The sequence below is a fragment of the Chelon labrosus genome, assembly GCF_963514085.1.
Source record: "Chelon labrosus genome assembly, chromosome: 22".
Lineage (NCBI taxonomy): Eukaryota > Metazoa > Chordata > Actinopteri > Mugiliformes > Mugilidae > Chelon > Chelon labrosus.
The window spans coordinates 19834550-19855626 of record NC_140355.1 but is presented as its reverse complement, the minus strand read 5'-3'; the positions used below and the strand labels follow the sequence as shown (position 1 = coordinate 19855626).

At 42.3% G+C, this 21077-nt stretch overlaps 3 protein-coding genes across 5 annotated transcripts; all 3 read right to left on the bottom strand.

Moving 5' to 3' along the window:
- Positions 1 to 198: 198 nt before the first annotated feature.
- On the bottom strand, positions 199 to 9892 carry trappc13 (trafficking protein particle complex subunit 13). 2 transcript variants are annotated; one of them, XM_084572054.1, is made up of 13 exons: positions 9683 to 9892; positions 8749 to 8817; positions 6787 to 6886; positions 6621 to 6705; positions 6407 to 6534; positions 5215 to 5287; positions 4883 to 4927; positions 4475 to 4492; positions 1348 to 1481; positions 1069 to 1267; positions 889 to 989; positions 637 to 784; positions 199 to 556 (listed from the first exon to the last, which is right to left on the bottom strand). In XM_084572054.1, the coding sequence occupies exons 1-13, from the start codon at positions 9726 to 9728 to the stop codon at positions 449 to 451; spliced, it is 1254 nt and encodes a 417-aa protein (XP_084428180.1). In that variant the 5' UTR covers positions 9729 to 9892; the 3' UTR covers positions 199 to 448. The 2 variants fall into 2 exon arrangements, with proteins under 2 accessions (XP_084428180.1, XP_084428181.1); XM_084572055.1 differs by lacking the exon at positions 4475 to 4492.
- Positions 9893 to 10277: 385 nt separating this feature from the next.
- Positions 10278 to 12565, bottom strand: LOC311507389 (lysosomal membrane ascorbate-dependent ferrireductase CYB561A3-like). The gene is made up of 4 exons (XM_084571704.1): positions 12073 to 12565; positions 11146 to 11354; positions 10907 to 11061; positions 10278 to 10772 (listed from the first exon to the last, which is right to left on the bottom strand). The coding sequence occupies exons 1-4, from the start codon at positions 12257 to 12259 to the stop codon at positions 10577 to 10579; spliced, it is 747 nt and encodes a 248-aa protein (XP_084427830.1). The 5' UTR covers positions 12260 to 12565; the 3' UTR covers positions 10278 to 10576.
- Positions 12566 to 14354: 1789 nt separating this feature from the next.
- On the bottom strand, positions 14355 to 19233 carry LOC311507308 (uncharacterized protein). 2 transcript variants are annotated; one of them, XM_084571604.1, is made up of 3 exons: positions 19185 to 19233; positions 15313 to 15380; positions 14355 to 14901 (listed from the first exon to the last, which is right to left on the bottom strand). In XM_084571604.1, the coding sequence occupies exon 3, from the start codon at positions 14849 to 14851 to the stop codon at positions 14507 to 14509; it is 345 nt and encodes a 114-aa protein (XP_084427730.1). In that variant the 5' UTR covers positions 14852 to 14901; positions 15313 to 15380; positions 19185 to 19233; the 3' UTR covers positions 14355 to 14506. The 2 variants fall into 2 exon arrangements, with proteins under 2 accessions (XP_084427730.1, XP_084427731.1); XM_084571605.1 differs by lacking the exon at positions 19185 to 19233 and having other exon boundaries at positions 15313 to 15547.
- Between the last annotated feature and the right edge of the window lie 1844 nt (positions 19234 to 21077).

Here is a 21077-nt window from a genome sequence, read left to right as displayed (position 1 = left end):
AAGATGAAGAAATCATGAAAGATGCATAAATACACGCTGTTTTATGCGTCTGAAGATCTATTAAGGGTTAATTAACACATCAGGAAAAAGGAGATGCTCAGTGCAATCTACAGACGTTCTTCTAAAAATAACCAAATGAACGTGGCATTAAACATTCTTGTCCGTGTCTTCGTTTCCATGACAAATAACCACAAGGACGCCGTCGAATATGTTTATAAAAGCGACAGAAAATCAAAGATTACAGAGATTTTATTAACATTTATGCACATTTTACAGAGTTATTTTCAAAGAAAGTGTTTTTTTTGTTATATTATTCATTTTAAAATACAGTATTAACCCCTAAGGATGCAAAAAAAAAAAGAGAAAAAGAGTTCAATATCAGTGTCATGTGTGGGTTTCCACAGTTGGTCCATTCATATCTAAAAAGGCAAAAATATAAAAAGAATTCCTAGGACTCGTTGCTCGTGTACGGACAGACCACGCACACTTGTGCGATGTCGTCGTATTCGTACGTCCTCTTCAGGAACGTGTCGGTGAGTCTTAAACCAGAAATGCTCTGAAACGAAGGAGAGAATGAATAGATATGAAAAAACATCTCCAACAACCAGATGTTGAGGCAGAAGCTTTGGATCATACCTGCAGACCCTGGACAGATGAGAGGACAGTCAGGGGTAAAGAGAGGGAGGCAGCGGGACTGAGTTTGCCCAGCTGACGTCCTGATATACCGCACCAGTGGATCGACCTGGTGTTGCACATCTCCAGCACCAGGTCCATTGTTCTTTCACTGCAACACGAAGAAAAAAAAAGACGCCATCACTCCTGTAATGCAACTTTTTAATCTTAAGGTATCGACAGCGGTGTTGGACATCGGTTCGTGTGGACTTTCACCTGCAGTTTGTGATTTTACAGATGATTCCAAAAGGCTCTTCGAGGTTGACGGTGTCGGGGATCATCTCCAAAGACAGCCTGATGTCTCCGTACCCCGGAGCCTGGAGGACGCGCAGGAATCTTTAATGTGACAGCCGATTCAAAATCTGATTTTGGAAAGTACGGTGCACGTTAAAATACCATTCTCTGCAGCTGACTGGTCTGTAGCCGCCCCCTCTCCCCGAGATTGGTCTTCCATACGATGTCGAGCTTCCCTATCACCGTCACTCCCTTGATGACGCCGGCCTTCTCCGCGTACTCCGGCTTCGGCTTCAGGCAGTACAGGTACTGCCGTGTGTCCATGGGCTGCAAATAGGACATCTTCCCAAATGTGGACTCCCTGCAAAGAAACAAAATGAAAGTTACAGCTGAGCTTCAAGCGGAAATTCACCAATGATCTCAACGTGAATGTGCTTTTACCCATCATCCCCGGACGCGACCATGTTGAGCTCCGTGACGTTGTACATCATGGAGGGCTCCAGAGAGACTTTCTCCATGAACATAGGCGAGGTGGTGATGTTCTGGATCTGAGCTTCCAGAAACACCTCATCTGTCTGGAGCGGAAGAGCCGGGAGGTCACGCTGGCGTTTGTCGCCAAGCTTTATGTGCAGTTATAATAATCTCCTAGGTGAACTGAGCAACAGCTTTGTCGTTAGGTATTAACGGGGGGGAGTTAGGTTTGTGCAAAACTCAAAGGAGGAGTTCACATTTTTTAAGTTTGTCTTAAAATATTCTCATGACCACACTGTATATACATTTCGCTGTCATTCGCAAGCAGCAACTTCTGATGCTGAAAAGTTAAGCTAACGCAGAAGTGCAAAAAAACTGCAGTTCTTCAAATGGCCACTTGAGGCTTGCTCGTAAAGCGAGTCAATCCCCGTAGAGCTCCGTGTTAAAATGTCCAACATTACATTAGAAATAAGCATATTTAAGGGTCGCTACCTGTGCTACTAGGCGTCACCTACGTTGTGTCTCTTCGCTAATTTTTGAATTAGCCGGGAGTTATGTAGAGTCAGGCAATGCCAAGATGGCGACGGCCGGAGCCACTACACTGAGCTTCAAAACTGTTCTTCAGAAATACGTCATGGAGGGTTTGTCCATGTTTATATAAAGTTAATGGTCATTTCTTTTGTTCTTCCAAACAAGACTTCAGGGTAAGAGATAAGAAACCAAATTTTTTTTTTGGTAATTTGAGCAACGCTAGCTAGATAAAACAAAACTGGCATTTTAGTATAAAACTAGCCTTTTATTTGGATCTATCTATCTATCTATCTATCTATCGAGATGATTTTGTCTGAGTCTGTCAGACAGACAATTCAGGCTCATGAGAAATGTTTTCAGATAAAAAATAAAAAATGTGAACTCAACCTTTAAGCTACTCTTCAAGTGATGTAGTAAATATTTATCAACCAAACTCGGAAGACAAAAATTACTTACATTAAAAGTTATGAATTAAAGTCTATCGGGTTTGCTCAGTGGACCTTTGAGGACATGTTAGTACAAGTGGTGGTCAGCAGGACAGAGTAGGGGCTGCACAATGACTGAGCTTTACTAGTTGACATTTAAAAGAGTCTCTCAAACATCAAGTGGCCGTATGGTCAGTTCAGCCCGTTACTGCTCGTTGTTTGCATCCCGACCATGTAGCCGTCAGGTCAACCTACTTTGGTGATGTTATCAGAAAAATGGGCTCATTACCATGGTGGACTATCAATAAATAAAGTGTTCCTTACTCATTTATTATGCACCGGCTGCTAATAGGACCGCTCCAGAGGATTGTTTCTTCTCTAATATACTGTATATCAAACATTTAATAGAACCAATGACATACTGTATTAACGGTGAAAAGTAAAGTACCTTTATTGTACATTAGAATATTTGTAGAATAATTTGTTTGTTGGATACTGATTTACTGATATTGTTCTGATCAGATATTCCAATTTAACTGGATTTTTTGTCATATGTGAAGTGGTTTTGCCCAAATTGGGGCATCAAATCTACTGGAAATATAACAGAAGAACGTTTTCCCACAACTTTATTGACACGTTTTTAACATTTCTGCCCATATTAACTCTGGTTTTGTTAAATTTTTCATTTATTTGTTTTTCTACTTATATATTTCGGTCCCTCCTGGAAACTAGTCACCTGATGTTTTCCCACATGAACACACGTGCAGAAAGAATTGATTGAATTGAATTTATTCAGGCCAGAGGGAGCAATCGCATTAAGTAACTGAGGCGCTTGCACTACTTAGTTTTACTTTAATTATTAGTAAAATACTAGTGTCCATGTAAGTGTAGCTATTTAAAGATAAGCGGTTCTGACCCCTGCATGTAAAGGTGATCGTTTTGGGAGAGCAACAACCGTCAACTGTGCAGCCACTACTGTACAGTGAGATACAAAAAGAGAGAAGCAAAGATTAGTTCATGCCTGCAATTCAAAATACGGGAATTAACCATGAACCATTCTGAAAAAGGTTAATGTTAAATGACAGAGCGCAGAATCTCTGCTTCATGCAAAGCCATTCAAACCAAACCCTCTGATTTTACTGCATGATTGGGATAAAATAGTAACCTTAAGCTTTACAGAGTATGTCTGTGAAGGTTCTCAGTCGTCAAGGTCATGTTATATCCAAAAAGCATTTAAAAAAGGCAACTGGACCTATAGAGTTTTTTTGAGAAGACGTTTCACCACTCATCCGAGTAGCTTATTCAGTTCTAGGGGACTGTTGGGAAGTTTAAGGTTTAAAAAGGAGACTCTGTGGGTATAACCCATCAGAAACTTGCTTTTTTGTGTAAATAACCAGAAAATGGTGCAGCTAACGTCTATAAGTGGTTAGATACTTACCTGTCGTTGAGGGGGGCACTGTTTGTCCCTGTTCTCTTTCCCTATGAATGATGCTTTAAGGACCCATTATCAGCCAGAGTCTCCAGTCTCAAGTTGTGAATGGGTTTGAAACTTCTTTGGGACAGAAGTTAAGACTGCATTGAAAATTGATGGCAGATTAAATCTCAGTCCACTTATTCTGCTCAGAGAAGGTTTTTCCAATCTGACATAATAATACCTTAAACTTCACACAAGTCCTCCAGAACTGAAGAAGCTACTCGGATGAGTGGTGAAACTCTACAAGTCCAGTTGCCTTTTTTAAACCTGCAGCTGCCCTCTTCCCAATATACAAGTCAAAGTATAATCATTTAAATGTAGTTCAACACCAATCATAACGTATCCTACTATGTTTTCCCACCAATCACAATTTGACACCACAAACTTCAATTTTGAAAAGCCCTGAGAAGAATGAGTTTGCGAGAAAGCACGAGCATGCAAAGAAAGGGCAAAAGAAAAAAAATGGATCTTCCGGGACGAAAATGCCCTTTCATTTTTTAAAACACGCCGGGTGTTTTCACTCGTCGCACAATTTAATTTCCATTCTTTTACTTTGCACCTTTCCATGGGCTCAGAAAGACACAGTCTGCCGCACCATGAAACAACAACAAAAAAAAAGGATTAAGAGAAGCTAACGTTCAGCGATGAGAACAGAAGGAACAATTACCACAGAACTGAGGTCACTCTAATGGAGAAAATAAAAAAATACAAGACATAATAAACAAATGAAGTTACATGCCAAAGTTGATGACAATGAATACTTGCTGTCGAAATATAAAAAGCTACCGATGTGAAAATGAGGAGAAACGAAGGTAAAGCCTTGTTTGCCTCTGCGCAGGGAAACCCTTGATCTCCAGCTTCTGAGAGAAAATTGACGTGAGAATCTGCAGAATGTTTTTGTTTCCTGTTCAGTTGACATCACTGGAGGTACAAGGGTTTCCCCAAGAGGCCTACTGAATGCTAACTGCTACTATTAGCATCTGGAAATGCTCCAGACTACGAAATGAAACATGACACGAAGCGTGTTATGAATGTGTTTTGACATTATGCCGGTGTTCGCGAGCGGCTAACTTACCTCTGCGTTGTAGAACTTTGTCTTGACGTCCAGCGGCTTCAAAACCTGATTGAGAATAGATTGCAAACTGAACGCTGTGGTTTTCTCGCACAGTACCTCCATTTAGCACGAGACAAGATTCAACGGCGTCTAATCCAAGTAGAACAAAATAAAATCCAAGGTTTGCTGTGCGCCGAAAGTTATGCTTAAGGGAAGACAGACTGTGAGACACTGGATCCACAGCGAGGACGGTAATTGCATTTTCTCCGTTGTAGGTCTGTGGCATTTCTCACCTCCAAGTTACGCACGACATAACCGCTGCCATCTAATGAGAACGCTCAAACATAACTCACCTGGAATTTGAAGAACTTCCGAAAATAGAGCTTCTCTCCGTACTGAGTGGTGTAACTGACGGCGCAAACTAAGCTGGAAATTAGAGAGGGAAAAAAATGAAGTGAATAACATTGGCCAACTTGTGAGAATCCAAGGTTCTGCTGGAAAACTTTTGGATCTGGCATTCATTGGTGTGGACGTTACTTAGACAAGTAGCACCCACCTAGACCAGATCAGGCACCCCCACCCCATAGCAATAGCAACCAGCAGGATGCAGAAACAGTTTAGGAACAATGAAAAAAAAAACATGAAGAACAGCACAAGGTGTTGACCTGGCCTCCAAATTCACTAGATCCCAAACTGATCAAGTATCTGTGGGATGATCCACAGAGGCCCCTCCCCTCAACCCATAGGACCCAAAGGCCCCCCCACTATCAACATTCTGTTGCCAGACACCACAGGACACCCTGAGAAGGTCCATGTCCATTCTCTGATGAGTCACTTTGAGGCACAAGGGAGATCTACACAATATTAGGAAGGTGGTCATAATGTTATGCCTGATCAGTGTATGTTTGGAGAAATTTTTTGATATTTTATCAATTTATCAGAAGATGAAGCTGAAGTTACAGTTGTATTACGGTTATATGTGGGCTTAAATTGCAGAGTCTCCGCTAGAATTTGAGGGTATTGTCATCCAAATTGGAGGAAAGGTGCAGGAACCACTTTAGAATCAAAAGTATGGTGCCTTGTGATTAAAAAATAAATAAAATAAGACACTGGTGAGCTCAGCAATGTAAAAAGTCCTGGATGTGAATAGAAGACAACCGTGGTGGATGACTGTAGGGTCCATTATGTGGTAAATAAAAACCACTCCAGAGCATCTGGCTAAGTGAAGTACTCTCTCCGGGAGGTAGCCATATCATTATCCAAGACTACTTTAAATACAGAGGGTTCACCACACGGTCACAACTATTCATGAAAGCTCACAAATAGAAAGACCAGCTCAACCTTTGCCAAAAAAACGCCAGGATTCTTTGGACAGATAAAACTCAGGATGACGTAAAGAAAGAAGTATGGAGAAGGTTTGGAACGGCCCATGATCTGAAGCGTACACCTTTTGTCAAAGCCAATTATATAACTGTAACTTCAATATATTTGATAAGAAAAGACAATCCTTTATTTATCCCTGTACATAGACTAAAAAACACTCACATGTGTGTTCCAATTTCTTTGACTTCATGGTGGATAACGTCATCAATGCAGCATTCGGGTTTGAGCTCTGCCACTGCCGAGTTTGAGGCAGAGAGATTGAGTCTCTGGGAGCTCGTCTGTAGATCAGCCTGTGAGGGATTGCATAGCAATTATTAGCAAAAACTAATTAGAGGTGTGTTTGCACTATAGACGGGTATTTTCTCCCCTACGGTACCTTCACGAGAATGTCTTTTACTACTTGGTTGCTGTCATTGTGCACACTGATGTAACTGGAGAAGGTCTCACCGAGGAAAATGTTCCTGCGCCACGGAAAGACAAGAGGGTGTTAGACGAAAAAATAAATAGTTTGAAGCTGAAGTCAACACGCGAGCGTTTATTACCCAAAGTTCTGCGGTAACGTGAGCATCTCTCCCAGCATTAATGTCTCTGCCCCTTTGATGGTGGAGGGGTCCTCCCTCATAAGCTGAGCGAACAAGTCCCCTACGGAAGCAAAGGCACATGAAATATTTGTCAAGAATACGTAAAAATCTTGTGCTTCTGAACTATTTTCTACAAACTTAGAAAAGTAGTACCCTCCAGGATCCCAGCAATACCAAACAATCGTCCATTCCCTTACACCCACACACCAACTTGACTTGCTTTAATCAAACTTGTGAGCTATGACAGAGACGCTGCGTTGACATCGTAAGGTAGCATCAAAGTGTTCGCCGCAAGGAGGATCGCAGAGATAAATAAAGAGCTTCTTTGAAGATCAAGTTTCAAAGCCAGAAAAGTTGGACAATGGGGTCAGATGTTCGCTCCTTTCATACATAAGACATACACATCTTATTCTGTATTTAATTCCCTGACGATTACTCATAATACAACCTTCTAATAAGATATCTAAGAGTCTTTAATAAGAACCTTGATAGCAAAAGAAGATGAGATGTTTTTTCTTTTTTATTGCTCGTGTCAAAAGCAGCTCGTTCATCTTTGAGCACTTTAAGACGTGCTTTCACTTCATTGCCACTCATATAAATAGAGTTCCTACTTAGAAGTGTCACAGTGATTTACGGTTTATGTGGAGTTGAGTTACAGGTGCGCTGCTCTGCGCTGTTCTCCCCTGGAACCAAAAAACAAACACTCTCAGCAGCCTGGAAGTCTAAATTTGGGATCCGAGACTGTAAATCTAAATTACGCATGTACACTAGATTAAAAGATGCCTTAAAATTAGTTTAATGTCGCTACTTCTCTCTACGTAACTGTTATGGCATTATATTTGCCGTTGTTCCTTTAAATAAATGTTATTAAGAGGGAATAGAGAATGTTAGTCACTGTTTTGAAGCTTTATTTTGGAGAGAAATTCTCTTGAATGCAGAAGCAATGACACACACAAAGGGGAAGGATGACTTACAACTTAGTCTGGTATCGGTTTCTATGTCTGTCGTGTCCCATTGTGAAATGAAAAATCAGGGAATTAACAAACTGACAGTTCTGAATCAGACACAGCAGTGTGTTGGATTTACTGGAACTGAATATGAGTTAAAAACCTGAGAAGTTGTACATGTTTGTAGGGCAAAAAAAAAGATATTAAATAGAAAACGCCGTTGGTAAGATCAGCTCACTGGATATGATTGAATTTCTGTGTCTGCTTCAGTTTGCAGCTGGTGTTCCCCTCTCCTCCCGCAATCCCACAACACAGAGGTTAAGTGATCTGACTTTGTATTTCAGACGGGGCTGACTGTGCGCAACCTTGAGCGTCTGCCAGTACTGATGAGAATCCAATATCTCAGCTATTAATAATACATCGCCTGGATGCACTCCTTTCCACGAGTGTTTCAAACGCTGCTGCCCCCCCCAGCGAAGCGCTCGAATCGCATAAACTGCACGCGGCTGTTTGGCTTTCCCACGCAGCGGACATGATGACTGCGCTGTGCTGACAGGTTTCACTCACGCTGTAGCAACTGTCTATGTGAAATGTGATCTCTTTTTTTGCTCAAAGTTTTGACCACGACCAGGCGGATACCAACAGCGTGTATTAGACTCGTGCCTCCCAAATTGTGCCTTTTATGATATGCTCTGACATGGCTGCTAGTGTCATCCATATCCAAAATAAGAAATGCTGCAGTAACACCTCATCGAGGATCGACAGCCAAATGTAATGTTCAATGTGGAAAGTGCAAAGTTATCAAGAGTACAGATGAAGGTGAAGAAAACACAAACAAGCCAAGAAAAGTGTCATAACTCGTGGCTGTCTGTACTGAATGGTAATGCTCTCTTCTGTCACAGCAGGCCTGCAAAACAGAACCGGCTCTCTGTGTGTGTGTTTTGGACTCTGGCGTACGTTACATGAACAAGCTCACCTGGCAGATCTCGATCTTCACATGTCACAGGCAAGTTTGTGAAGAGAGTCGGCTTCGTTAAACGCATCACTGTAAAAAAACAAAGCGAGACTAGTTAATGACTGGACACGTAGAGTAAAGGGTTTGTTACTGTGGTGATGTTTTCACATGTAAAACAGGTTTTCTTATTCAGGTATTCTGCATGGATGTTTACCAAATTACTGAAAGCGTCTAGAGAAGGACTGCAACCAAAGTTTATTTATCTAATAAAATAATCTTGTGAATTAAGCTATGTCTTAGTCTAGATAGTTTACACAGTTTACCAGGTATTATGCATCTATTATACAGGTTGCAAACTTCACAATTTTAATCCAGACTGTTTGATGTCAACTCCAAACATAATTTAAAGCTGGAAGCAACAACATATAACAAAATGCACCAGGTTAGCATCTGTGGTTAGCACAAATTGCATCTTAACCAGTGGCCTCATGACAAGTTATTCAGCTCTCAGTGGAGTAACAATGACAAAAACTAATCAACAAGCACGGACATATTCAATTATCAGATACGACAAGGCCAGTAAATCAATAAAAGCATAATTTGCTTTTCAAGAACTAAGTGTTTTTAGCTAGGTTAGCTAACAACACAGCTAACAGCTAGTTAGCTGGAATTAAGGCACCGTTTTTGACATAACATATTACAATTAGTGTATTAAATTGCAGCTTTAAACTCGTGCAAAGACAATAAATGCAATATTTAAAGCCACGCCATTTGCCAACAGTCTTGTTTATTTAGTTAAAAACGGGAAACGGATGATGCTATCGTAGCTAGCACTGTTAGCAGCTCAGAGCTTGCAACAAATGACAGCAGCCCGGCGAATTGATTAAATCAAACTACCGCAACGCCAGCAGCAACCGTCAAAGTCATAATATAATTGCCGATAACCACTAAATACCTTTTAATGCGAGCAGGTGTTCCTGTTTCGCCTGATTTACTTCCATTTTGACTGAGGAAACAGGGTTGTCAGGGTGATGTTAGCCACTATGCTAGCTGGTTGTTGTGACAAGCTAGCCCATGAACTTTGACAGATTTCTTCTTCGTCGTTTAATTTTTGGCAGACACAGGCGAAGCGCCGCTAAAGATGTAAACACCGCCCCCCACAGTCCAGAGTGGGAATTACAAAAACAGAGGAATAGATTTTTCTTCTTTTTATTGTTGCCATCAAATTTCAAATTCAGCCCCTCTTATGTGTGTATAAATAATACAATTTATCATATATCCTTTTTTTTTCATTTGGAATTTGGTTTATCATTGTATGCTCCAGCTTTTCACACTTGAATCTAAATTTAAAAGTTATGTTACAGGTTGCTCAGGGGTCATGATGTACTCTGCTGGCACCTAGTGGTGTGGACCTGTGAACTACAGCTCTAGTAGTGGAGCAAAGTCTTTATCACACAATACTGAAGTTTTTTTAAAGTGTAAATAGTGTTTAACATGTGAGATATGTGCCATTTTGTAAAGCTGTGTCACCGGATAATGTCTGAAATCACAATAACATAAACTTGAACTTGACATTTGAAATAATTCCATTCAGCTTTGTTTGGAAATTTATTAAACCAACAATGGAAAGGTAGTTTTTATTCTTTGTAAACACGGAAATCACAGTTCAGTTTTCTGATCTTATTCTGCACACTGTGGGCTCTCGATGCCACGGTCTTCATGAGATGTTTTCACTGAGCAGAGGCTGTGAATTAAAATGACATCTAGATTATAATTTCATCCAGAAAGAATGAATACAGACACAGAAAATACAATGAATATGAATGAATGTTGCCTGAAAAACAACATGTTACACGTTGGGGGGGTTTGAAAACCCGGCAACCGCACTCACGTAAGCATCTTCATCGGTTTCCGGTCGCTGCCATTTGGTTTTGGACAAGATTCCAAAGACGACCATCCCAAAAGCCACGATGAGGACGCCGAGGAAGTTTGCAAACTTTGCTTCAACAGGCAGCGAGCTGTAAGGTTCAGCGGCGGCTCCATTACTACAGCAGACGGAGAAAATGGGTTAGGAAGGTCAGGCTTAACGGCTTTGGTATAATTGGGTATTTTTAGATTGTTTTCCTGCTGAAATAAAGAAGACATTGTGTTATCATCAGTAGGATATTTGAGCACTTACAGCGCGAGGACAAGTTTCTCATTGAGGCCACTGACGCAGGAGGCCAGACTGAGGATTAAGACCGCTTTTCCCAGCCAGACATGGAAAGGTTTCAGGATGACGCGGACCCACCACGGAGTACAAGGAAGCAAGAAGCCAGCCAAGCCGAGGACCCACTATCCAAATAAAACAGCTCTGTGCTTTAAATCATTTCAGAACAACGGGAGATTTTTCACAGACGAGGATCTGTGTAAATATACCTGAGATGCAAACGTGACCACGGTGCAGATGCCCACCCAGCTGTGCAGAGAGTACAGGTCGGGGATAAGGAAGCCTCTGTGGAAGTCGAACACAGCGCACAGGCCCAGGATTGACAGAACCAGAGCCAGAAGCATGAGGCCGGCATGCACCAGCTTCCAGGTGATCTTCCTCTGCTTCCAGGTGAACGGCAAACGATACACAACGGCAGCTGCAGATAAATAAAAGCTGCAAACAGTCCTTTTGTCTTGCACGAGGTCAACATTATAATTGCTACTTTGGAATGTAACCTTGAGGATTTCTATGCAACGAGAACAAAAGGCTTAAAGCTCAGGAGGCAGCTGCAAAATATAGTTTCACCGACAACATCTAAGAGAAATTATCAACGAAATGGAGCTCATTTAAAGTTTTTTAGTTCAGTCTGTTTGCACACTGTGTTGATACACTGTGCACATAAATAGCACAGACATGAAGTCATTTATTTTCCCCTAAATGTTAAAGGATTGAGTTCTTTTATTGAGTTGGGGGCTCACAAGAAGCAGATTATAAAAAATAAAGGTTAAAATCAACATCCTGACCTTTAGAACACGTCAAACGCTGGAGACTAGAATTTCTATTATGCACAAAAGCGTCATTTGTAAGGGAAACTTTTTCTTCTCAAACTTTAGGAAGCTGCCTTCAGATCCCCAGAAGGCTGAGCAGTGACAAATAAAACTGATCTGCATGTATGCATTTGGTGGAGTGTCCCTATAAGACTATTATTTTGTCAGATTAGATAGTAAAGGACCTGAATGCATTTATATATATGTCTTATTTTCCATTATTCTGTCGATAAATCATATCAACAGCACGACCAAGCACGTGTTTCAAAATTGTGACGCTGACCAGCCATTCGAGATGAAGCGGGTGTCTGCGGTGTAGTCACTCACCGTTACCGTACAGGACCACCAGCCCAGACACCATGAGGACGGGGTGCCAGTTGAACTGCAGGGCCGAAGCGTCCCAGGCGAAGCCGCCTCTCCAGTAGGAGTTCCAGCTGATCAGGAAAATCAGACAGAGCAGGCCCAGACCCAGACACAGCCCGTAGGCGAGGTAGAAACACACGTGTGGCCTCATATCTGCGAATCTGGAAGGGGAGAGGTAATATAGAAGAGTCTGAAGCTGCACAAAATAATCAGAGGCTATAAGAGAACAATATAAAAGGTAATAATCGCTGCATACACTGACTTCAACCGGAAAATACAGGCCAGAACAATAGGTACACCAGTGAAAATGAATGCATTCTAATATAGCAACATACACCGATCAGGCATAACATTATGACTACCTTCCTAATATTGTGCAGGTCTCCCTTGTGGTGACTCATCAGAGAATGGACATGGGCCTTCTGAGGGTGTCCCGTGGTGTCTGGCAACAGGATGTTGTTAGTGGGGGGGGGGGGGGGGGGGGGCTTTGAGGGGAGGGGCCTCTGTGGATCATCCCACAGATACTTGGATCAGTTTGGGATCTAGTGAATTTGGAGGCCAGGTCAACACCTTCTGCTGTTCTTCATGTTTTAGTTGTTCCTAAAGCGTTTTTGTGTGTGTGTCTGTGTCATGCTGCATCCTGCTGGGGATGGCTGCTGTCATCAAGAAGTGTCATCGCTATGGGGTGGGGGTGCCTGGTCTGGTCTGGTCTAGGTGGGTGCTACATGTCTAAGTAACATCCACATGAATGAATGCCAGGTCCAAAAGTTTCCCAGCAGAATGCTGAATTGTCACAAGATCAATGTCAATGTCATTCGCTTCACCTGTCAGTGGTCATAATGTTGTGCCAGATCGGTGTACAACTGCACTACATAAACTTTTATGACTGTTCAGTTAATGTTGAATCCGCAGCAGAAAGGCGTGAATTCAACTGGGTGATCATTTTTTTGAGAATACAGTTTCTGGTGCTGGATTCAACTGGACTGAATTAATATGACTAAAATGGGATGGTCAAAATAATAGGAACACGTGTCCATACTGCTCCGTACAATTAAAAAACAACTCTCAGTTATTTTAAACAAATACTGTAGACCACAACCTCCATTAAGCTAAGATTTAGTGCATTATTACCATGCATTCATTTTCACCAGTGTACCTAATGAGCAAGCTCGTGTTTCGCAAGTGAACAATAATAATAACAATAATAAAATTCAACCATTTCCAGTTTAAAAGGAGCTATGTAGAACAAGCAGCGTGCCTTTCAATCTTAAAAAGAAAATACTGGTTAGGTCTCTGTGCATAAATATTTAATACCAATAATGATAATGAGATTTTAATGGGAAATACATTCCTCATCATTCAAACAGTGACGGCTTTTAGAGATATTTCCTTGTTAATTGTAGTGGAGTAGACAACTTTAAAAAGGCATGAAACTGAAATACAGAATAAGTAAAGTGTCCTCAAACACATACAAATCACTCTGTCTGGAGATTTTGAATCACAAACCGCTCCTGTTTTGTACTCACCAGCCGAATGCTCCTCTGCTTTGTGTGTCTGAAGATGCCTCCCCCCTCTTGCTCTGCTCTCTCTAGTCTATATCCTTCACGTTGTCAGGCTGCTAGAATTAATCAGAAACGGACGGATGCTTTTCGCCGGATGAGCTTTGGTTTGACGGGAGTTGTGACGAGAAGACGAGACAATTTCCAGAGTCATAGTTAGTTGCAGGAAGAGAAAATATTACAAAACCCACAACAGACCTCATTAGGTTTTATAAGAGCTCCAGTTTTGCTCAGTGATGTTGAAAACCTGGTGGATTCATTAGAGAATGATCAGCTTATAGTTAAAATATAGTAGATTTAAATCAGTTTAAACCAAATACGGCTTTCATTTTCATAACTGGCTTCACTTTTACATTAAAAGTTTAAAGCTATAGCGTCATAGAAACACTACAAAAAGGAAAACTGAGAACTGATTAGTTAAGAATGACTTTCATGCATTTCTGTGCATGAACTCGTTGACTGATTATCTCTTTTTCCCTTTTCCACAACAACCATGTGGACAACGGAGGCCGCCACCGTGTCATTTCACTTTGACACGGGCCTCCGACGTGAATAAAGCCTGCACAGTTTCCTGAACGATCCTGAGACCTGCTCTGAAGCAGATGATCGCTGAGGGACGGTCACGCACACAGAGCGACACCAAATGAACGCGTTATCTCATTTTTACCCTGCCATGACAACATGCAAAGGCGAGAGGAGTTTCTTTTATATTTTTTTTATTGGAGGTGTCACAGGAGACGGTGTTACAGCAGAGCAGTGGTTATAACCATTCAGACGTTTCATTATCTGTATATATACACACACACACACACACACACACCTACACCCACGCTTTTGTTCTACACGTCGTAGAGCAGGACAGTGACCGGAGCACTCAGCGCCATGTTGTGTATGATCTGTTTGCTGCAAATGTTTTCGTCCCCCTCGTCCTCCACGAAGACGGACAGATACTGCTGAGGGTTCCAGGGCACTTCCTGGGTCTGGGAGGCCAGGACACGGGTGCAGGTCATCTCCTTCTTGAAGATGAACTTTTTACCCCCGGGGAGGACGGACAAGACGTTGTCGGCGCCACCAGACTCGGAGGTGAGGAAGGCGTCGATCTCCAGGGCCTTCTCCGCGACGTACACCCGGACGTTCCTTTTGCTGTAGTTGCTCATCTGGCATGCACTGTTCATGTTCCCCATGTTGCTCCGACTGATACGACAGGTTTGACTGGTCGGGACTGCAGATCTCACTGGACATTTAAAAGAGACGGTCCTTTATTCGGTCCTTACAAACTGAATAAAGTCTGCATACATATTTAAAACCAACATGCTGAGCTAATATAAACTTGCATCCTTTATATTTTCTTTTCCAATTCTTTTTAACATTTTCCCAATGCTCTCTCTTTATTGCACAGTAGCATTTTAGCATTATACTCTAGATACTGTGACAAATAAAACTTCTGAATCTTTAAAACTTCTAAATACAAAGGAAAAAAGGTTCTCCATTCATTAGGATAATCTATATGCTCTCTGTAAATGATTAAAAGCATATTAGGACTTTAGCAAAAACGAAACAAGCTATTCTCTTCTGTGCAAACAAGGAAGCACATGCACTCATTTGTATTTAATGCAGATCAGTAAGCAAGGGACAGAGTTCTTACCTGCGGATTCAGTGAATGCAAGGTGACAATAATCCACCGAGGCTGTACTCCTCTCTGGAGTAGTGTGTCTCTCATAGAAAAAAAAAAAAAAAGTCTGATAATATGCAAAAAGGTAAGCACCGCTAAGGGAAATATGCTCCACGCACCTGCCCTAAAAGAAGCAACACAGTTTTACGCCTAAAAGCTGCAAAAGCAAATAAAATACTTTTGTTTGTGGAGAGTTATTAATGACTCAAATTAACACCATTAACAGCTATGAATGATCAGAATAAAGCTTGTTTTGAAAGTAAGCTCTCACTCGGAGTCTGTGAAGAGTCTTATCTGGTCCACCTGTAAATTGCCCTGCTGAACAGCTACAGACATGTCGCCGGTCATAAACGCCCACAACTGTCGGGCATTTGGCTATTTAAGCAGGAATAAATAGTGCATTGGTTGGGAACTTTTTCTAATTGAGGTGCTCCAATGGGTTTTTCCAGCAGTTGCAAAAACGACGCTTGAAAATAGACTTGTATGTCCATTGCAAAGAAAGAATGTGGGATGCAGTGAAATACAGTGGTCTGCTGACATGTTTCAGTTTAACTACAAACATGTGCAGAGAAAAAAGACGCACCACATCATCAAACGATCAATTCACTAACAAAGACCACGTCTTAACTGATGCGAAGATGTTTATTGGTAGACAGGATATGAGAGAAATGGATGGAGGGATGAAAAGGGTCGAGGGAATGGGATGAAAAGAGTCAAAAGGGATGGGATGAAACTGGTTAAAGGGGATGGGATGAAACTGGTTGAGGGGATGGGATGAAAAGCGTTGAGATGATGGGATGAAAAGCGTTGAGATGATGGGATGAAAAGAGTCAAAAGGGATGGGATGAAAAGAGTCAAAAGGGATGGGATGAAACTGGTTAAAGGGGATGGGATGAAACTGGTTGAGGGGATGGGATGAAAAGCGTTGAGATGATGGGATGAAAAGAGTCAAAAGGGATGGGATGAAAAGAGTCAAAAGGGATGGGATGAAAAGAGTCAAAGGGGTCTGGGATGAAAAGCGTTGAGGGGATGGGATGAAAAGAGTCAAAGGGGATGGAATGAAACTGGTCGAGGGGATGGGATGAAAAGTGTTGAGTGGATGGGATTTAACTGGTTGAGGGGATGGGATGAAAAGCGTTGAGGGGATGGGATGAAAATGGTAGGAGTGGATGGGATGAAACTGGTCGAGGGGATGGGATGAAAAACGTTGAGGGGATGGGATGAAAAGAGTCAAAGGGGATGGAATGAAACTGGCTGAGGGGATGGGATGAAAAGTGATCCCCAGCAGGACACAGCCTGACACAGGCATACACACAAAAATGGTTGAAAAACACAAAAACATGAAGAACAGCACAAGGTGTTGACCTGGCCTCCAAATTCACTCGATCCCAAACTGATCAAGTATCTGTGGGATGATCCACAGAGGCCCCTCCCCTCAAAGGCCCTCCCACTAACAACATCCTGTTACCAGACACCACAGGACACCCTCAGAAGGCCCATGTCCATTCTCTGATGAGTCACCACAAGGGAGACCTAAACAATATTAGGAAAGTGGTCATAATATTGATGTTGTACCTTGTTCATACTAAAGTCAGACCTGTGTGTCAGATCCATGTTGTAGTTTTGTGTCGTACCCTGACATCCACCTGGTTCAACCTGTTTTAACAGAAGCATTGGTGGTATAGTGGTGAGCATAGCTGCCTTCCAAGCAGTTGACCCGGGTTCGATTCCCGGCCAATGCAGACATCCTTCTTTAGCATTGTGATTTAATTTGGAGGCCACAGAGGCCCCTCCCCTCAAAGGTCCCCCACTAACATTATCATGTTGCCAGACACCACAGGACACCCTCAAAAGGCCCATGTCCATTCTCTGATGAGGCACAACTGTTTTGGAGGCACAAGGGATACCTACACAATATTAGGAAGGTGGTCATAATGTTATGCCTGATTGGTGTACATGATACTAGGTGATGCATGACACACGGAGGATTGATAATGGATGAAAAGAATGGATAAAGTGAGGATTCAAAACACTAACTATTGGGTATACAGGTTGCTCATAAAGCTACTGTTAAAAGAATAAACAAGAGATAACTATATCAGTGATATGAACACTATTCTCACTGTCTGAATGTCTTTCATAGCAGCCAATTACATTTTCCTACAAGGCTGAACACTTGAGTGAAGGAAAGCTGTCTCTTTGTTATTACAACATCTTGTTAGATAGAGCAGAGCCATTCTTCGACATGCGGTTTGCATATACAAAGTGGGAAAACGCAGTAAAGATAAAAGCGTTCCGGCCGCTGCCTCCCAGCGCTCATTCTCGACGCGATGAGGCCGTGGCTGCTGCTGGTGTCCCTGCTCGTCTCTGACCTGAGTCCCCTTGGAGACGGGGACTGGGTTATGGATTACTTCGGCTGCAGGGAACTGCTCCTCGTCGGACAGACGACTCACAGAGGGCTGCAGGTAATTCTGAAACAGCACTGTATATAGATGTGCAGCCCAAACAGAGGAGCTCCTCCCTTTACCGGGCATACAGAGTCCATAATAATCATGGGCATACTTTGTCTCGCCAGGACTTGACAGCAATAACCCGTCATATTCCAGCACTGGCATGCAAACGTAATTAAAAGTATAAATCCACTATATTACCATTTCCATATCTTCCATGAGATGCTATCTATTTGCATGTTATTTATTTTTTTAATTTGAGTTTTGCTGCTCTCTGCGTGCATGTGAATTATCAGCACACCCAGTGGGATTGTCACATTTCGCAAGGCAGCCAAGCGTCCCCCCAAATTACACTCCCTAAAAGCGTGGAGCTGATCATTACTCAGTCACAACCTGCTTTATTTTGCAGCCGATTTCACACCGCTGATAGGAAGAATATTTAACACAAAGCCTTCACCTGTTTGGAATATTTATTAGACAAATGCTTTCAAGCCGTTTTCTTCACAGTGCGAATCCTTCAGGTGGCAGATTTGTCACTGAAAGAAGTGGTGTAACAGTTGTTGGTGTGCAAGCTAAGGCTCTTTTAGAGCACTGCAAGACTGGAAGTCATAACCTACGCCAGTGCGACCCATTAATACTACTGCTATATTCCTGCTTCACTTTCGCAGAAGAAGACGAGTCACACCAAAGTTTGTACCTCCCAACTTCCTCAGTTAACCTTTCCTCAATGTGTTCAATCTTTATTGATCCCAAACAATCAAATGCAAAATTGTGGAGATGGAGAAGCAGCTGGAAGTACTAATAGTGGAAACACGCTGCTACCAAGCGGACCAATCACAGCTCTTGCGGTCTGCAATGCGGTAGCGCATAGTTACATTTCTAGGGTCTGGGCTAGCTATGGTGTCAAATTGCCTTAAACCGCCTATTAAACCTGTTAAAGGAACAATCTCCATTAAAGGTGAACTACTATTTTTTTGCAACATGGCTGAATAATTTTCCGGTTCTGAGGTTGTGGACGAACCATAGCAGTAGCAAATTACAGGTAAACAAGCAGTCAGAGATGACATCGTCCACGTCAGAAGACATCATCCGGGGTCTGTAGGTCAATCTACAGACCCCGGTTGATGATAACAGGTAACTCCAGACTCAACGGGGAATAGAACTAGCGTATCATAACAAAATATTGGTGAAATTAATGAGTTTCGCTGCAGATAATGCGTTATTTAGAGGCTGCGTTTCGGTGCCCCAGTCACTCCCACTATATGGATATACACTGATTTAATTATCTCCCGAAGGAGTGCAAATAACACAAAGTTATATGGGTGAATAAACGATCGTATTTTATGTAGAATAGATATAGAAATAAGGTCCAGGTTGTAAAAAACAGTAGTTCACCTTCAACTGCGGATGTTCTGCATTTTCAGCAGTGTGTGTTAAATAGCACAGACTGAGCAGGGACATTAAAAAAAAAAAAAAAGGAAAATTTCAGCAGGAGGCAGGAATATAAAACTACAAACTTGTTGATGCACTCAAATGATGGCATGGTGAAGCGCCAGCCAATCATCTGTGTGTTTGAAGAAGTCATTGTTCTGCTTGAGGTGCAGCCAGGAGGTAGGAGCCAAAATGCAGAAACAGGAAAGTAATCATGAAAACACAGAGTACATCAACAAGCCAGTAGCTCAAGAATCTTAACTCAACAGAAGACCTGACAAGAGAAAGGCAGGGCTATATATACACATACTTATGGGCTGAGGGGTAAACGAGACACAGGTGAAACCGATGAAGGAATCAAAGATGGAAAAGAGACAGGAAGTGAAGCCGGACACAAAGCACAGAGGAAGAAGCTTACAAAACAGAAACAGGAAACACAAGAAGAACCAAACAGGGTCAGAGAAAACATTCAAAAGTTGATCTCACGAACAGGAAAAAGTTTCCAACATCCACAACGGACATGACGAACGCCAACAACTGCTCGAGCGACACAACGATAGCTGTGTTCATAGCCTAATGATGTGTTGACACTACTGGAAAATAGCACCAGGCTGCTAGTCCTTTTCATTGGGAGCCGAGGGAACACAGAGCTACAAACTGACGGCAAACACTTGTCGCTAATCAGTTCATTTTTTAAGTCGGCAATCCAACAACAGCCGACAATGCAGCTGGCCACGCTTGGGTGTTTTGCGTACTGTGAACATAACATAACGTCGTGACAAGAGCCTTTTTCAATAGAAGCCAGTGAGCACTTGTCAATGTGTGACAGCTGTGTAGAGCTACGTACTGAAGTTGAGCTGGCTTCCTTTTAGTTTTCACAGCACTGCAGTGATGCATTGATGCATCAACCGATCACACGAGCGCCTAACTTGGCTGTTTTGTACGTTTTGCCGCTTGTAGTGGGATAAGGCCTAGATAAGACACGAGCGTAGCGTTAGCATTGCTTTCAGCTAAACGCTAACATCTGTACGGTAACGTGATGTCAGGTTTCTGGTTAAGTAGGACTCAAATGCAGGAGACAAAGGGGAGGCAGGAGCAGGAAAACTTTAATTAAAACGTACAAACTAGGGAACAAAAGGCGCTGCAGTGTGCAGGAAAGACAGGGTATCCAAAAACACGTGAGAACCAAGATAAGGACAAACGGAGGGTAACATTACAGATGACCTGACCCAGAAGAAAGGCAAAGACAGGGGTTATGTATATATACACTAACGACACCAGGGCTGATAAAAAAAGAAAGACAGGTGAGAACAGTGGGGGGTGGGGCATGCAGACAAAAGACGACTGCAGGAAACACCCGAAAAACCAAACAAGGTTCCACAAAACACTCAAAACCTTGACATATGACATTTACCATGAGCACTATCAGAGCGGTAGCATGTGAATATTTGCAAACCGTTGTATGCGTCGAGCTTTGCCGGGATTTGCCAAATTACACTTGACGGTAGAATGAAGTCAGCAGCTAACTAAGTTATTCTAATTTACCTTGTGGAAGGAATGAATGAACACGAACAGAACCAGAAACTTGGCAATCCGTTCAATAGAGCCACTGTTCAAAGTTAACGGTGGCACCAGAGGAAAGAAAAAAAAAAAAAAAAGCCAGGAGATCGCCAAGTTCACTCTGTCTCATCCTTTGGGAAACATAATAAACGTCTGAGCTTAACGTGCAGCCGCTCCGTCTTGCACAGAGATTTTAAGTCTGGGCTAAAGTAGCGGCGTTTGACTTTTACGGCCACGTCGTTTGTGAACCTGAAATGGTTGTTTTTATAGCCCACGGCTCATTTGTCTGGTGGCAGC

Bases quoted from the DNA above. Each gene is read 5' to 3' on its own strand.
- trappc13 (XM_084572054.1), bottom strand. From the start codon at position 9,728: ATGGAAGTAAATCAGGCGAAACAGGAACACCTGCTCGCATTAAAAG. The intron at 5,288-6,406 runs GTGAGTGTTTTT...TCTAATTTCCAG, and splicing joins AAAGAAATTGGAACACACAT to CTTAGTTTGCGCCGTCAGTT. The intron at 557-636 runs GTATGATCCAAA...CCTTCGTTTCAG, and splicing joins CATCTGTCCAGGGTCTGCAG to AGCATTTCTGGTTTAAGACT.
- LOC311507389 (XM_084571704.1), bottom strand. From the start codon at position 12,259: ATGAGGCCACACGTGTGTTTCTACCTCGCCTACGGGCTGTGTCTGGGT. The intron at 11,355-12,072 runs GTGAGTGACTAC...ATTTATCTGCAG, and splicing joins GGTGGTCCTGTACGGTAACG to CTGCCGTTGTGTATCGTTTG. The intron at 11,062-11,145 runs GTATATTTACAC...TTATTTGGATAG, and splicing joins TGGTCACGTTTGCATCTCAG to TGGGTCCTCGGCTTGGCTGG.
- LOC311507308 (XM_084571604.1), bottom strand. From the start codon at position 14,851: ATGGGGAACATGAACAGTGCATGCCAGATGAGCAACTACAGCAAAAGG.